Below are 15,950 nucleotides of genomic sequence, written 5' to 3' on the forward strand. Positions count from 1 at the left end.
GAGTCAGACGAACAGGCCACGGTCGGGGACCGTACGGCTGTCCACGACGCGTTATTTGGAAACGCACATGAGTTCTGGGCAAACCCCGCCCATGGAAGCTTTTGATTGGCTGAACTGGAGCTAGGGAGCGCTCCTTTTTGTTCGCTTGGACCGCGCGGAGGTGTGACCACCTAAACCTAACCCTAACCCTAACTTTAACCCCAACATTAACCTCAGTAAAACTATTCCTAACCCTAACCCTAACCTTAACCTCACTGAAACTAACGCTGGTGAGTAACTAACGTCTAACGACTTCACACCGTCATTGTGATTAACAAATTAAATGTATTTTTGCCATTGAACATTGGAAGATTAGGTTAACTGCAGATTAGATTAACTGCATTTTCACATACATAAATGTTTATTTTCACATAAATCAGGGCTATTGAACACCCTTTACATCTGAGTGTCGGTTAAAATAATATTAAACCAATGGAAAGTAGTAAAAAGTGCTTGGGACAAAACCTCCTAACTCAACACTTTCTGCCAAACCAGCCAACTCCACCCGATTTGGCTCCTTTTTTTTCATAAATATGTGCTATTGAACACCCTTTACGTCTCTGTGTTGGTTAGAATAATATTGAACCAATAAAAAGTAGTAAAAAGCCCTTCGGTCAAAACCTCCTAACTCCACTTGAGCTCATTTTCATGAAAATGAACATTTTGGAGTTAGGAGGTTTCGGCCTGACAGAAGAGATATCCTACTAAAACAGTACATTTGAAGAAACAATACCATGAAATCTGGTAACTCTAAGAGTGTACAAATGGACCCTTACAGGGTCTGTAACTCTGAGAGTGTACAAATGGACCCTACAGGGTCTGTAACTCTGAGAGTGTACAAATGGACCCTACAGGGTCTGTAACTCTGAGAGTGTACAAATGGACCCTACAGGGTCTGTAACTCTGAGAGTGTACAAATGGACCCTTACAGGGTCTGTAACTCTGAGAGTGTACAAATGGAACCAAATGGACCCTTACAGGTCTGTAACTCTGAGAGTGTATAAAATGGGTGTGTTGAGAGGGTGACATGACACTGTGTCAAAGGGTGGAGTTAAGTTTGCTATAAATAGAGACACACACAGACAGACAGACAGACAGACAGACAGACAGACAGACAGACAGACAGACAGACAGACAGACAGACAGACAGACAGACAGACAGACACAGTAGTGAGAGCAGAAGGACTTCAACAGCATCTTCTCTTGTGGTGAAAGGTGAGAGAAATTCCATTTAAAATTCTGCTTCATTTATTGATCACATCACAGGTTGACAGGAGGAGGAAAAAGGAAGAAAAGTGGGTGAAATGTGTTTTTGTTCAAAGTTCTGAGGTTTTTGACCAATCAAAGAGACAAACAAACGATGGACTGACAGTATTTACACATAATAGGTTAAGGCAGGTCGGCAGGGGTGTCACACCACATTCTGGGCCCTGGGTACAAGGATTCACTGTGGGCCCCCCATGAATGTTCTTCATAGGGGGAGGGGGTTTAACCCATTTAGACTGGGAACGCTTTATTATGCATTATTTTGTGCTTTAACTATTGAAAAGGATATACAAGCACACAGCGAGCTGCGAGCTTGTAGATCTGCTATTTTTGATAAATTGTGAAAACTTCTTTGAATATTTCAAATCGTTTTTTGAAAAAAACTGTTTATATGTCAGTGGTGCTCAAACTTTTTCATGTGAATATTTAGTTCTAGGGACCCCCCAGAAGCAAAATTTTACTTACAAATGTATTCAAAGATTTGCACACATTTTCACGACTTTTCAAAAATAGCAGAGCTTTTATATCTGCTATTTTTCAATAGCTAAAGTATACGCCTGTGACACCCCTGCAGGTCAGACTTTTCTTACAGAGTACAGTGGATATGATTTGGCAGTGACATAAAGCACAAGTACAATTTTGAGTATTTCCAATTTCTATACTTTCACTTCTACTCTTTTAAAATTTTACTTTTTTACTCCACTACAAGTATGTGAAAACTTAAGTTTTGTTGTAAAGTAACGAAGTACAAGTACTTTGTTACTGTACTTAAGTACACATTTTGAGAATTTGTACTTTTATTTATATTTTTTCAACCCTGAACTTTTACTTTTACTTAGTTACATTTAAAAGGAAAAAATCGTACTTTTACTCCGCTACATTAAAATTGGACACCTCGTTACTCGCTACAAATCGAAAATCTTAATATCATAGCAGTCTGTCTCATACTGTATCATTTCTCCCTGAGCCGGCGCTGCGGTGCTATGCTGCGGTGCGGCACTACATGGAAACTGGTGACCCATCGCGTGCGGTGACTCCAGGGGTCGCTCTCCGAACACGGTGATCATTGTTTGTTTTTGACGCAAATACTGTCACAAATAAAAGTAAGGTCACCATCTTGTGTGTAACACGGCCCACGGGAGTAGACGGAGCATCCAACAAGGACATTTCAAACTTGGCTTTTCTTTCAAGGGATTAGGATATCGCTCTCTTTTCGCTCTCTCACTTGCTGTTCCCCTGAGGACAGGCGTTCATGAGTCAAACTTTTCACAATTTGTTGGGACGGCAGTAAGATGTCCATAGCCTACTCCTGTCATCGTGTGCTGTGCGCAAAAATAACTGCATTTGCAAGCTTACACTGTTACGCTGTTTCAGAGCTAAATGAATCCTGTGGTTAAAAAGAACAGATCTCAAGCTATAGCATCCTGTTAGATATGTTATTTTTAAGCATGCGCCACCGCATAAAGTTATATGGCTCACACGCACGCCCGTTGCTTGTAAAGAAAGAAAGAGACAGAGAGAGATTATTTGATGTGGAAACGGTGACGCTTATTATGTTTTTATTTGGCCACGCGTTCTTGCGCTATTTATTGTTAAATGAATCAAGAAGTAGGCTTTATATTAGGCTATATATTTTGAGTGAGAGAAAAAGAGAGAGATATTCCTCCATCCATCCATCGCTATATTACTGCCTGAAATGTGTGAGTTTCGCTTCTTTAAAAAAAGATATAGGAAGCGGCTGTGATTAATAACACAACATTAATTAGAATAGGCAGCAAGTAATTTTCCAGCCTATTCTGTCAATAGATCAACAGCAGCCTGTATGACCACGTCCACGTGTCATTTTGTTTACATATTTGGTTCTTTTAACAAAAGTCCCGTGTGAACGCTAACTGGACCAAATTCAAAATGCAACAATGTAAACATTTGGTCCCTGATCCTAAGCGGATTTTGGGTGAGAACGCCCCCTTAGTTAGATCTGTTATTTTTAAGCATGCGCCAACGCATATAAAGTGTGGCTCACACGCATATGCTGGATGTTACCTCATTACTTGTGTGATCGAGGTTGAATCCAGTCAATTTGAAGAAATAATAATCCAGCGTTTACTTTGAGGTGACAATAAGAAAGCACAGGCCTACGTTTTCATTCACAATTAACTTCTTGTCTGAAGATCCATTCTATAGCCTATTGTGTCATTTTATAGCCTAGTTTAAACTAGGGAGCTGCTTGACTCTTTTCAGAAAAGTGCAGACTGGAGTGAGAGCTTAATTGAAATGAACTGTCACCTACATAATATGCAGTGAACTGGAATTATATAATGAATTATTCGGAAGCAGGTGTGTAAAGATTCTAATCTATAAACATCTCAAATAGCTTTGGGGAACTTGGTACCCCAGTAGCCTGATTTCAGACTCTGCGCTGAGTTCACTCAGAGAGTGGGCGGGTCTATTGGCTGGAGCCAGGCTAGTACCCCAGTGCTATTTGAACCTTTGCATCGTAGGATCAAAATGTTTTGTTCTTACTGTAGGTGTGTGCTTGTGCCCCTGGTATCAAGGGGTCACTGAATGTTCCAACCTATTAATAATAAAACACTTTGAGAATTTTTGGTCTTAATTTTTTGTAGGCATTTTGAAAATATTTTTTGTACTTTTACTTGTACTTGTACTTTTTACTTTTACTTTTATACTTAAGTACATTTTAACACTATGTACTTTTGATACTTAAGTACATTTTTTGAGAGCTACTTTCATACTTTTACTTAAGTAATAATATTATCGGTGACTTTTACTTTTACTTGATTAACTTTCAAGTGGAATATCGGTACTTTTACTTAAGTATGGGTTTCCAGTACTTTATACAACACTACTAGTTACTTTTGGTTATTATTATTACAAAACATAGCCTTCATTAACCCCTTCAGCTACAAGCTCCCTGTAGCTAATTATTAACCATGACGGAGGTAAGCCGTCTCAGGCGACCTTGAGCCCCGTGAGACACCGCAGAGCGAGCCGCTGTGTCGAGCGGTGCGAAGGTCGCATGAGCCGACTCAGCGCCGTCCGAGTTCTGGGGGACAGAATAGTACATATTGTTAAGGGGACTGCTTCTGTTACATCTACTGGGGGACAGAATAGTACATATTGTTAAGGGGACTGCTTCTGTTACATCAGGGGGACAGAATAGTACATAATGTTGTGGGGACTGCTTCTGTTACATCTACTGGGGTACAGAATAGTACATATTGTTGTGGGGACTGCTTCTGTTACATCTACTGGGGGACAGAATAGTACATATTGTTGTGGGGACTGCTTCTGTTACATCTACTGGGGGACAGAATAGTACATATTGTTGTGGGGACTGCTTCTGTTACATCTACTGGGGACAGAATAGTACATATTGTTGTGGGGACTGCTTCTGTTACATCTACTGGGGGACAGAATAGTACATATTGTTGTGAGGACTGCTTCTGTTACATCTACTGGGGGACAGAATAGTACATATTGTTGTGAGGACTGCTTCTGTTACATCTACTGGGGGACAGAATAGTACATATTGTTAAGGGGACTGCTTCTGTTACATCTACTGGGGACAGAATAGTACATATTGTTGTGGGGACTGCTTCTGTTACATCAGGGGGACAGAATAGTATATTGTTAAGGGGACTGCTTCTGTTACATCTACTGGGGGACAGAATAGTACATATTGTTGTGGGGACTGCTTCTGTTACATCTACTGGGGGACAGAATAGTACATATTGTTGTGGGGACTGCTTCTGTTACATCTACTGGGGACAGAATAGTACATATTGTTGTGGGGACTGCTTCTGTTACATCTACTGGGGGACAGAATAGTACATATTGTTGTGAGGACTGCTTCTGTTACATCTACTGGGGGACAGAATAGTACATATTGTTGTGAGGACTGCTTCTGTTACATCTACTGGGGGACAGAATAGTACATATTGTTAAGGGGACTGCTTCTGTTACATCTACTGGGGACAGAATAGTACATATTGTTGTGGGGACTGCTTCTGTTACATCTACTGGGGGACAGAATAGTACATATTGTTAAGGGGACTGCTTCTGTTACATCTACTGGGGACAGAATAGTACATATTGTTGTGGGGACTGCTTCTGTTACATCTACTGGGGGACAGAATAGTACATATTGTTATGGGGACTGCTTCTGTTACATCTACTGGGGGACAGAATAGTACATATTGTTATGGGGACTGCTTATGTTACATCTACTGGGGGACAGAATAGTACATATTGTTGTGGGGACTGCTTCTGTTACATCTACTGGGGGACAGAATAGTACATATTGTTGTGGGGACTGCTTCTGTTACATCTACTGGGGGACAGAATAGTACATATTGTTATGGGGACAGCTTCTGTTACATCTACTGGGGGACAGAATAGTACATATTGTTGTGGGGACAGCTTCTGTTACATCTACTGGGTACAGAATAGTACATATTGTTGTGGGGACAGCTTCTGTTACATCTACTGGGGGACAGAATAGTACATATTGTTATGGGGACAGCTTCTGTTACATCTACTGGGGGACAGAATAGTACATATTGTTAAGGGGACTGCTTCTGTTACATCTGGGGGACAGAATAGTACATATTGTTGTGGGGACTGCTTCTGTTACATCTACTGGGGGACAGAAGAATAGTACATATTGTTGTGGGGACTGCTTCTGTTTCATCTACTGGGGTACAGAATAGTACATATTGTTAAGGGGACTGCTTATGTTACATCAGGGGGACAGAATAGTACATATTGTTGTGGGGACTGCATGCTTCTGCGTCCGAATGCAGCTCAAAGGGACTGTAGTGCGTTGGACTGCTGCATGCAATCTTTCTGAAATCAGTATGAAATCGCTTCCATCTGCAGCGGTTTCTGGGATGGGCGTTGCCGTTGCCAAAGAGGCAGTCTTCTGCGATTGGTTCACCGCATGACCAATCACAACAGTAGCAAAGCAGATGACGTAATTGTTGGTGTTATGTGGCAGTGGCTAGCCTGTTGCTTGCTACTTGCTAACCAAAGAAGAAACAGGCAGAATACGGGTGCAATAAGTAGTCAAAAACAGTAAAACCTGTCTGCTACTGATGTTTCATAGCAAGATCGATACGATCGCACGTTACCGCGGCGGGCGACGCGATGTTTATGTTTGGTAATGTGCGGTACGGTCTGGCGGCGGCGCTGGGTTACTTGGAATCACACATGAGTTCTGGGAAAACCCCAACCACGCTGCTCTCAAGCCCCGACGTCATCGAGTTGAAGCGACGCTGATTCGCCGTACAGATTTTCAACCGTGGAAAACCACTTCAATGAGAGCACCACCAGACCCCTGAATTGTCTCAAACACATTGTTAAAGAGGCGTGGCTAGCGATTCAGGGTCTGGAACCAGACTAGCTCTCATTCGCTATCAGCAGGTGAGCCATGACATCACATGTTGTGTGGTTTCCTGTGTTTCTCCTGTTCACATCAGGGGCATAGTTCTGCCGATTTAAAATGATTCCAATACGGAACTAAAACTTCCTATGATTGGCCGCTAGTTGTTCTCCATTGGACCCCATTCATTTTCCCCTTTCGTTTTCTAACCTTAATTAACATTTTCATGGTTCCTATGGTTCCTATCGCTAGTTAAAAATTGCCTTTCAATCACGATGATATGCGTTTTGTGAAAATAAGGTCCCATTTATGTTAAAATTGATGATAAAGTTGCGGGGGGCGTGGCCAACTAAGCTGATACCAGCCGGCTGTGTTCTTCTTCGTGTGCTGTATTTCGGGAGGCTCCGACCACATTCTCCCATGTATCCCTGCGGTTGCTAGTGACCGTTGGCAGCCAATAGCCTCCTCTGGTGCTTTTACAATCTATGATGGCGATGCCCATGCCAAGGACCCAAAATGCGTCATTTGCGCTGCATAGAAACCAATGGCTTTGCTTTGTCCATATATTTTTACAGTCTATGGTTCCCATGGAGACGCCAGGCTGAGCCAGTTCACACAATTCCACTGTGGAAGGAGGTTAACTTTGTTGTGTTTTCAACCCCAGAGAACAGCGTTCTAAACAGACCACATATCTGACATTTTATTCTGCTGTTTTCTAAAGAAAACGGTGTCGTCTGAAAGGAGTCGTTCACCCCAAAATGACCTTTTTTTTCTATTGATTACTCACGACATGGAGACTTGAGTTCAAGAATATTTGTCACAAAAATGTGAAAAAAATAATGGAACTCCCATTCGTTCCGGATGGGGACCCAAATCGTTTCGGGTCCCCATCCGGAATCAACGGGGGTAAATTTACAAAAAATATTTTTTTGTCTTGAGAATGCGACAAAAATATATATATATATATTATTGAACTCAAGTCTTCATGCCGTGAGTAATCAATAGAAGAAAAGTCATTTTGGGGGTGAACTACTCCTTGAACAGCGCCACAGTCTGGCCATGTATCTTGTGTTTTTGTATCTCTGTATTCTGTTTTCCTTTTGTAACAAGATGTTCTTATGGTATCTGTCTATTGTCTAAATAAAATAAAATAAAAGTGTGTGTGTGTGTGTGTGTGTGTGTGTGTGTGTGTGTGTGTGTGTGTGTGTGTGTGTGTGTGTGTGTGTGTGTGTGTGTGTGTGTCCAGGATGGAGATGGTTCTGCGTCTCATCGTGACCTTTCTGCTCCTCCATGGTGAGTAGATCTATGATGTTTGATGTTGATTTAAGATGAGTACCCTAGCATCTGTTGGTCATTTCAGGAGTTTACTTAACAACCGTGGATTACAAGTATGTAATTGTTTTCACTGATTGTGTAATTGTTTTCACTGATTGTTGTCAACACTGCTTTATTTCTGTATTAATTCTTTTTGTAATTCTCGGCATCATTGTAAATGAGGATCTCCCTCAATTGATCTTTTCGAGAAATTAAATAAAGGTTGAATGAATGAATGAATGAATGAATGTCATCACCATGAGACCATGTGACTATGTGATGTCATCACCATGAGACCATGTGACTCTGTGATTAGGGTTGCCAAGCCGTTCCGTAAAATAAAGATTCGTCCCGTATTTGAGAATGAAATGTTATTAAACCACTACGGAATGCCCCATAAAGGTCTGTCACTCAGACACTGAATTTAACATTAATGAACAAAATAAAACACTGGAAATATTAAAGACAGCGAAAATGCTCTGGCAGGAGGCAAACAGGACGTCCTGCGAGTGAAAACATCCCGTGACTCTGTACGGTGGCTGCGTCATGGTTGGTCACGGTCCCTTAGTGTCCATGGAGTCCACTCTGTACGGTGGCTGTGTCATGGTTGGTCACGGTCCCTTAGTGTCCATGGAGTCCACTCTGTACGGTGGCTGTGTCATGGTTGGTCACGGTCCCTTAGTGTCCATGGAGTCCACTCTGTACGGTGGCTGTGTCATGGTTGGTCACGGTCCCTTAGTGTCCATGGAGTCCACTCTGTACGGTGGCTGTGTCATGGTTGGTCACGGTCCCTTAGTGTCCATGGAGTCCACTCTGTACGGTGGCTGTGTCATGGTTGGTCACGGTCCCTTAGTGTCCATGGAGTCCACTCTGTACGGTGGTCATGGTTGGTCACGGTCCCTTAGTGTCCATGGAGTCCACTCTGTACGGTGGCTGTGTCATGGTTGGTCACGGTCCCTTAGTGTCCATGGAGTCCACTCTGTACGGTGGCTGTGTCATGGTTGGTCACGGTCCCTTAGTGTCCATGGAGTCCACTCTGTACGGTGGCTGTGTCATGGTTGGTCACGGTCCCTTAGTGTCCATGGAGTCCACTCTGTACGGTGGCTGTGTCATGGTTGGTCACGGTCCCTTAGTGTCCATGGAGTCCACTCTGTACGGTGGCTGTGTCATGGTTGGTCACGGTCCCTTAGTGTCCATGGAGTCCACTCTGTACGGTGGCTGTGTCATGGTTGGTCACGGTCCCTTAGTGTCCATGGAGTCCACTCTGTACGGTGGCTGCGTCATGTAGTGGGGCGGCTGTAGCTCAGGAGGTAGAGCGGGTTGGCCAATGACCGGTGGGTCGGAGGTTCAAAACCTGGCTCCTCCTGTCAACATGTCGAAGTGTCCTTGGGCAAGACACTGAACCCCACGTTGCCTCCAATGAGTTGGTTGGTGCAAGCTTGCCACCATTGGTGTGTGTATGTGGGAAGTGAGGACGCTGGCGTCGAATGTTCGCCGCTTCACCTCCCAATGTATGAATGAATGAACCATTGTAAAGCGCTTTGAGCACTTGGAAAAGCGCTATAAAAATGCAATTCATTATTATTATTATTACGGTGGCTGTGTCATGGTTGGTCACGGTCCCTCAGTGTCCATGGAGTCCACTCTGTACGGTGGCTGCGTCATGGTTGGTCACGGTCCCTTAGTGTCCATGGAGTCCACTCTGTACGGTGGCTGTGTCATGGTTGGTCACGGTCCCTTAGTGTCCATGGAGTCCACTCTGTACGGTGGCTGCGTCATGGTTGGTCACGGTCCCTTAGTGTCCATGGAGTCCACTCTGTACGGTGGCTGTGTCATGGTTGGTCACGGTCCCTTAGTGTCCATGGAGTCCACTCTGTACGGTGGCTGTGTCATGGTTGGTCACGGTCCCTTAGTGTCCATGGAGTCCACTCTGTACGGTGGTCATGGTTGGTCACGGTCCCTTAGTGTCCATGGAGTCCACTCTGTACGGTGGCTGTGTCATGGTTGGTCACGGTCCCTTAGTGTCCATGGAGTCCACTCTGTACGGTGTCTGTGTCATGGTTGGTCACGGTCCCTTAGTGTCCATGGAGTCCACTCTGTACGGTGGCTGTGTCATGGTTGGTCACGGTCCCTAAAGCCCGTATCAGAGTGTACGGTGGAGAGCTATCCACCGGTGGAGAGCTTTCCACCGCAAGTCAGAAGATAAGTGCAGGACATCATAGTCACGGGGCCCACGGTGAAGTCCTCCCCCGCCTCCCTCTGGTTCAGACGCAAACTCCGTCTAGATTGACCAATCAGTGAACGAGGTGTAGAGCCTGTCTGTCTGATAGTAAAAACAGAGAGATGTGTTGGGACTTGCGGTGTAAAGCTCTCCACCGCGAGGAATGACGTAACGTTGTAGTTTCATGACTCAAAAAGACTCGAAAAGACTACACGGCGGTGTAAAGCCTTCCACCGCCCAGGCGACTATGATGTCGGCTTTAGTGTCCATGGAGTCCACTCTGTACAGTGGCTGTGTCATGGTTGGTCACGGTCCCTTAGTGTCCATGGAGTCCACTCTGTACGGTGGTCATGGTTGGTCACGGTCCCTTAGTGTCCATGGAGTCCACTCTGTACGGTGGTCATGGTTGGTCACGGTCCCTTAGTGTCCATGGGGTCCACTCTGTACGGTGGCTGTGTCATGGTTGGTCAAGGTCCCTTAGTGTCCATGGAGTCCACTCTGTACGGTGGCTGTGTCATGGTTGGTCACGGTCCCTTAGTGTCCATGGAGTCCACTCTGTACGGTGACTGTGTCATGGTTGGTCACGGTCCCTCAGTGTCCATGGAGTCCACTCTGTACGGTGGCTGTGTCATGGTTGGTCACGGTCCCTCAGTGTCCATGGAGTCCACTCTGTACGGTGGCTGTGTCATGGTTGGTCACGGTCCCTTAGTGTCCATGGAGTCCACTCTGTACGGTGGCTGTGTCATGGTTGGTCACGGTCCCTCAGTGTCCATGGAGTCCACTCTGTACGGTGGCTGTGTCATGGTTGGTCACGGTCCCTTAGTGTCCATGGAGTCCACTCTGTACGGTGGCTGTGTCATGGTTGGTCACGGTCCTTTAGTGTCCATGGAGTCCACTCTGTACGGTGGCTGTGTCATGACACAGCCACCGTACAGAGTGGACTCCATGGACACTAAAGGACCGTGACCAACCACGGTCCCTTAGTGTCCATGGAGTCCACTCTGTACGGTGGCTGTGTCATGGTTGGTCACGGTCCCTTAGTGTCCATGGAGTCCACTCTGTACGGTGGCTGTGTCATGGTTGGTCACGGTCCCTTAGTGTCCATGGAGTCCACTCTGTACGGTGGCTGTGTCATGGTTGGTCACGGTCCCTTAGTGTCCATGGAGTCCACTCTGTACGGTGGCTGTGTCATGGTTGGTCACGGTCCCTTAGTGTCCATGGAGTCCACTCTGTACGGTGGCTGTGTCATGGTTGGTCACGGTCCCTTAGTGTCCATGGAGTCCACTCTGTACGGTGTGTCATGGTTGGTCACGGTCCCTCAGTGTCCATGGAGTCCACTCGTAGCCTGGCTGCTGCCGGTCATTTACGCTGCGTTGCGGTGAGCATCGCACATTTACCCCACAAGCTCTACAAGCTCCTGTGTTTTGCCGGTGTCATTTTAACTTTGTTGTGTTTTTTCCCCCTCTAAAACATGATTATCTACTATTATAATTATAATACTAGGAGGAAGATTTTTTTTTCCAAAAAAGTGTACAGAAAGAGTTAAAATTATGTTTTTATGTGGCCACACCCACCAGTTCATTGGTATGCGTGGTTGTCATGGTGGGTGGTGACCCAGCTGAAGTTAGCCACACCCACGTATGTTGGGTGAATGGTAATTAGGGGAGGGGTTGATTCTGTGATGTAATAAGTATCTGTGTTTTTGGACCGGCACGTTTGACCCCACAAGGTGGCAGCCTACAGCTAAAACCCAAATAGAAAGGCAATACATAATTGCTCATAACAACCACACCAGGGGGTCTAATGAAGTACTGTCAACCTCCTAGACACATGAAAACCAGAAAAAGTACTAAACTATGGCACTGCCTCTTTAATAACAACACTCTAATAGTTCACAGAAGAGATGTGTAAATGCAATAGGAGACGTTTAAAAACACAAAAAGCACGAGCGCACCAAACTCTCTGTGTGCGCCTTTGTCAGGTTGGTGGGAGGAACCAGCAGCCACCAGCAACCCCTCTACCAGGTCAAGATAAGATACAATAAGTTGACATGAGATGAGATAAACCTCCGGGAAGGACATTCAGCTGTCATTCAGAAGTAGAACAAAATAACACAGGAGAAGTATTAAGCTCACAACGTGTTGCAATGTGACACGTTGTGAGCTTGTAGATCTGCCATTTTCAAAATGTCTTTGAATTTGAACATTTTACTTTTGAAACATTTTAACAACACAAATCTTGAATGATCTGGCAAACATATAGCCTATAAAAAAAAAGAAGAAGAAAAAAAAAGCACAGGTCTCCGCCAGGTCAGGTAGAATATTCATACAATTAAAATGTTCATATTTTAGAAACAATTGCCGATTTCAAACTGCAAAACATACATAGCCTATAGAATATTGTTGTTTAGTTATAACTATTCTATGTATTTCAGGGGTTCGGGACTTTAAAAAAAACGCATTTAAGGTGTCCTTATTTCAGTTTCTGTAAGGTGGCAACCCTATCTGTGATGTCATCACCATGAGACCATGTGACTATGATGTCATCAACATGAGACCATGAGACTCTGTGATGACACCTGATTTATTAAAATGTAATTACACAACGAGTCGCTTCGCGCTGCGTTGTGAACCTCTAGATCGGCTATTTTCAAGACCCATACAATGTGTCCACAACGCTAGCCCAAACAGTGCTAGCAGCATAGCATCCATCATTACTCCAACTCTAATATAGCCACCGACTCACCAATTGCTGACTGAGTGACGATGAGACGAGCAGGACGATGTTTAATGCCTTTATAGCCTACATGGTCTTGTCTTGGTATTCTGTTTGTATTCCTTTATGCCTATGTTGTTAATTTCACCACAAGTCCATCATGACGCAAAGATACGCACTGACGACAGAGGTGGACGACCGTTAAAGGGGCGTTCTTTGAAAGCCATTTCCTCTCTGCACAGAAGCGCATTTCAAAACAAGAGTCTTTATTTTATTTGTTTCATCTATACAATCGATCATTCAACATGTTTATTTTGAAATTGTCCTGGAAAATAGTTGCCAAATAGCCCCTACATGCCACTGAGAGGCTACGTTTGTGTTGATGAGAGCCAGCTTGCAGCGCAGTGGAGAAAAAAATAAAAAATAAAAAAACACCCCAAAAAGGTGGTGGTGGGGGGGGGGGTGAGATTACGTTTTAATGAAAGTGGGGGTGTCCCGTCGTACTCACAATGAATGGTGGTGACGCGCCTGCTATAGAGTGTTTGTTCAGTAACAGTGTTAAATAGCTCTATATTGTGACAGTAAGCATTGCTATAGAGTGTTTGTTCAGTAACAGTGTTAAATAGCTCTATATTGTGACAGTAAGCATTGCTATAGAGTGTTTGTTCAGTAACAGTGTTAAATAGCTCTATATTGTGACAGTAATCATTGCTATAGAGTGTTTGTTCAGTAACAGTGTTAAATAGCTCTATATTGTAATAGTAATCATTGCTATAGAGTGTTTGTTCAGTAACAGTGTTAAATAGCTCTACAGTTGTGACAGTAATCATTGCTATAGAGTGTTTGTTCAGTAACAGTGTTAAATGGCTCTGTATTGTGACAGTAATCATTGCTATAGAGTGTTTGTTCAGTAACAGTGTTAAATGACTCTGTATTGTGACAGTAAGCATTGCTATAGTGTTTGTTCAGTAACAGTGTTAAATAGCTCTATATTGTGACAGTAAGCATTGCTATAGAGTGTTTGTTCAGTAACAGTGTTAAATAGCTCTATATTGTGACAGTAATCATTGCTATAGAGTGTTTGTTCAGTAACAGTGTTAAATAGCTCTATATTGTAATAGTAATCATTGCTATAGAGTGTTTGTTCAGTAACAGTGTTAAATAGCTCTACAGTTGTGACAGTAATCATTGCTATAGAGTGTTTGTTCAGTAACAGTGTTAAATGGCTCTGTATTGTGACAGTAATCATTGCTATAGAGTGTTTGTTCAGTAACAGTGTTAAATAGCTCTATATTGTGACAGTAATCATTGCTATAGAGTGTTTGTTCAGTAACAGTGTTAAATAGCTCTATATTGTGACAGTAATCATTGCTATAGAGTGTTTGTTCAGTAACAGTGTTAAATAGCTCTACAGTTGTGACAGTAATCATTGCTATAGAGTGTTTGTTCAGTAACAGTGTTAAATGGCTCTGTATTGTGACAGTAATCATTGCTATAGAGTGTTTGTTCAGTAACAGTGTTAAATAGCTCTATATTGTAATAGTAATCATTGCTATAGAGTGTTTGTTCAGTAACAGTGTTAAATAGCTCTATATTGTGACAGTAATCATTGCTATAGAGTGTTTGTTCAGTAACAGTGTTAAATGGCTCTGTATTGTGACAGTAATCATTGCTATAGAGTGTTTGTTCAGTAACAGTGTTAAATGGCTCTGTATTGTGACAGTAATCATTGCTATAGAGTGTTTGTTCAGTAACAGTGTTAAATAGCTCTATATTGTAATAGTAATCATTGCTATAGAGTGTTTGTTCAGTAACAGTGTTAAATAGCTCTATATTGTGACAGTAATCATTGCTATAGAGTGTTTGTTCAGTAACAGTGTTAAATGGCTCTGTATTGTGACAGTAATCATTGCTATAGAGTGTTTGTTCAGTAACAGTGTTAAATAACTCTTTATTAAAATAATATTAAAATGAGCAGATCTACCAGCTCATAGTGCTGCAATTATTTGAAAACTTTGGCTCTAGTTTGTTGACTTGAATTATTTTTTACAAAACAGACATTAACCACTTCAACCCTATTTAAACTTTGTCTATTTGAAAATAGAGCCGATCTACAAGCTCACAACGTGTCGCATCTCTATGTGCTCTGAGCTTGTAGATCTGATTTTTTCCCATTTTACTGTATTTCTTTACATTTTGAAAACCTTGGACATCCTGCATTCTGCGTTATGAGTATTTTTTACTTTTGATATCAGTAGGCTATTTGTACATTGTGGTTGCGACCGTAGGTCGCATTTACTACCAAAACCTCCACCGGCTGTCCGTCCGTCAGTGAGTCACACGTCACACGTCACACTTTTGCCCTGCTCATATCTCCACAACCGTTGCCCCCATCCATGCCAAATTTTGCACACACACTCCTTACCTGCCAAACTACTACCTCCAAGGACCCCTGGAGCTCCAGGGACCCCCAGGTCCCTGGGGGACCCCCAGGTGTAAAAAAATGTCCGTCCGTGAGTCACACGTCACACGTCACACTTTTGCCCTGCTCATATCTCCACAACCGTTGCCCCCATCCATGCCAAATTTTGCACACACACTCCTTACCTGCCAAACTACAACCTCCAAGGACCCCCGGAGCTCCAGGGACCCCCAGGTCCCTGGGGGACCCCCAGGTGTAAAAAAATGTCCGTCCGTGAGTCACACGTCACACGTCACACTTTTGCCCTGCTCATATCTCCACAACCGTTGCCCCCATCCATGCCACATTTTGCACACATACTCCTTACCTGCCAAACTACAACCTCCAAGGACCCCCGGAGCTCCAGGGACCCGGGACCCCCAAGTGTAAAAAATGACCAAATGTGCAAAAATGACCAAATGACCACCCCAACGGGCCTGCTCACGGGGAATTCCCGGGGACCACCCACTCCTGGTGCTCCAGAACGGATGCAAAAGTGGTGACGCCCCCAGTGGAGGACCCCCTCCACTGCA

At 43.7% G+C, this 15,950-nt stretch overlaps 1 protein-coding gene across 7 annotated transcripts in view; it reads left to right on the forward strand.

The window, feature by feature from the left end:
* The first annotated feature begins 1,127 nt into the window (after positions 1-1,127).
* The window catches only part of LOC308291238 (uncharacterized protein), a 222,159-nt gene continuing 207,336 nt past the window's right edge, over positions 1,128-15,950 (forward strand). For all 7 annotated transcript variants that reach the window (XM_080733202.1, XM_080733206.1, XM_080733207.1 and 4 more), the window contains exons 1-2: positions 1,128-1,254; positions 7,953-7,999. In XM_080733202.1, the coding sequence (XP_080589328.1) occupies positions 7,954-7,999 (46 nt within the window). In that variant the 5' untranslated portion in view covers positions 1,128-1,254; position 7,953. The remainder of the gene's footprint in view (positions 1,255-7,952; positions 8,000-15,950) is intronic.

This window comes from Nannobrachium achirus, assembly GCF_963921795.1.
Source record: "Nannobrachium achirus genome assembly, chromosome: 9".
Taxonomy (NCBI): Eukaryota; Metazoa; Chordata; class Actinopteri; order Myctophiformes; family Myctophidae; genus Nannobrachium; species Nannobrachium achirus.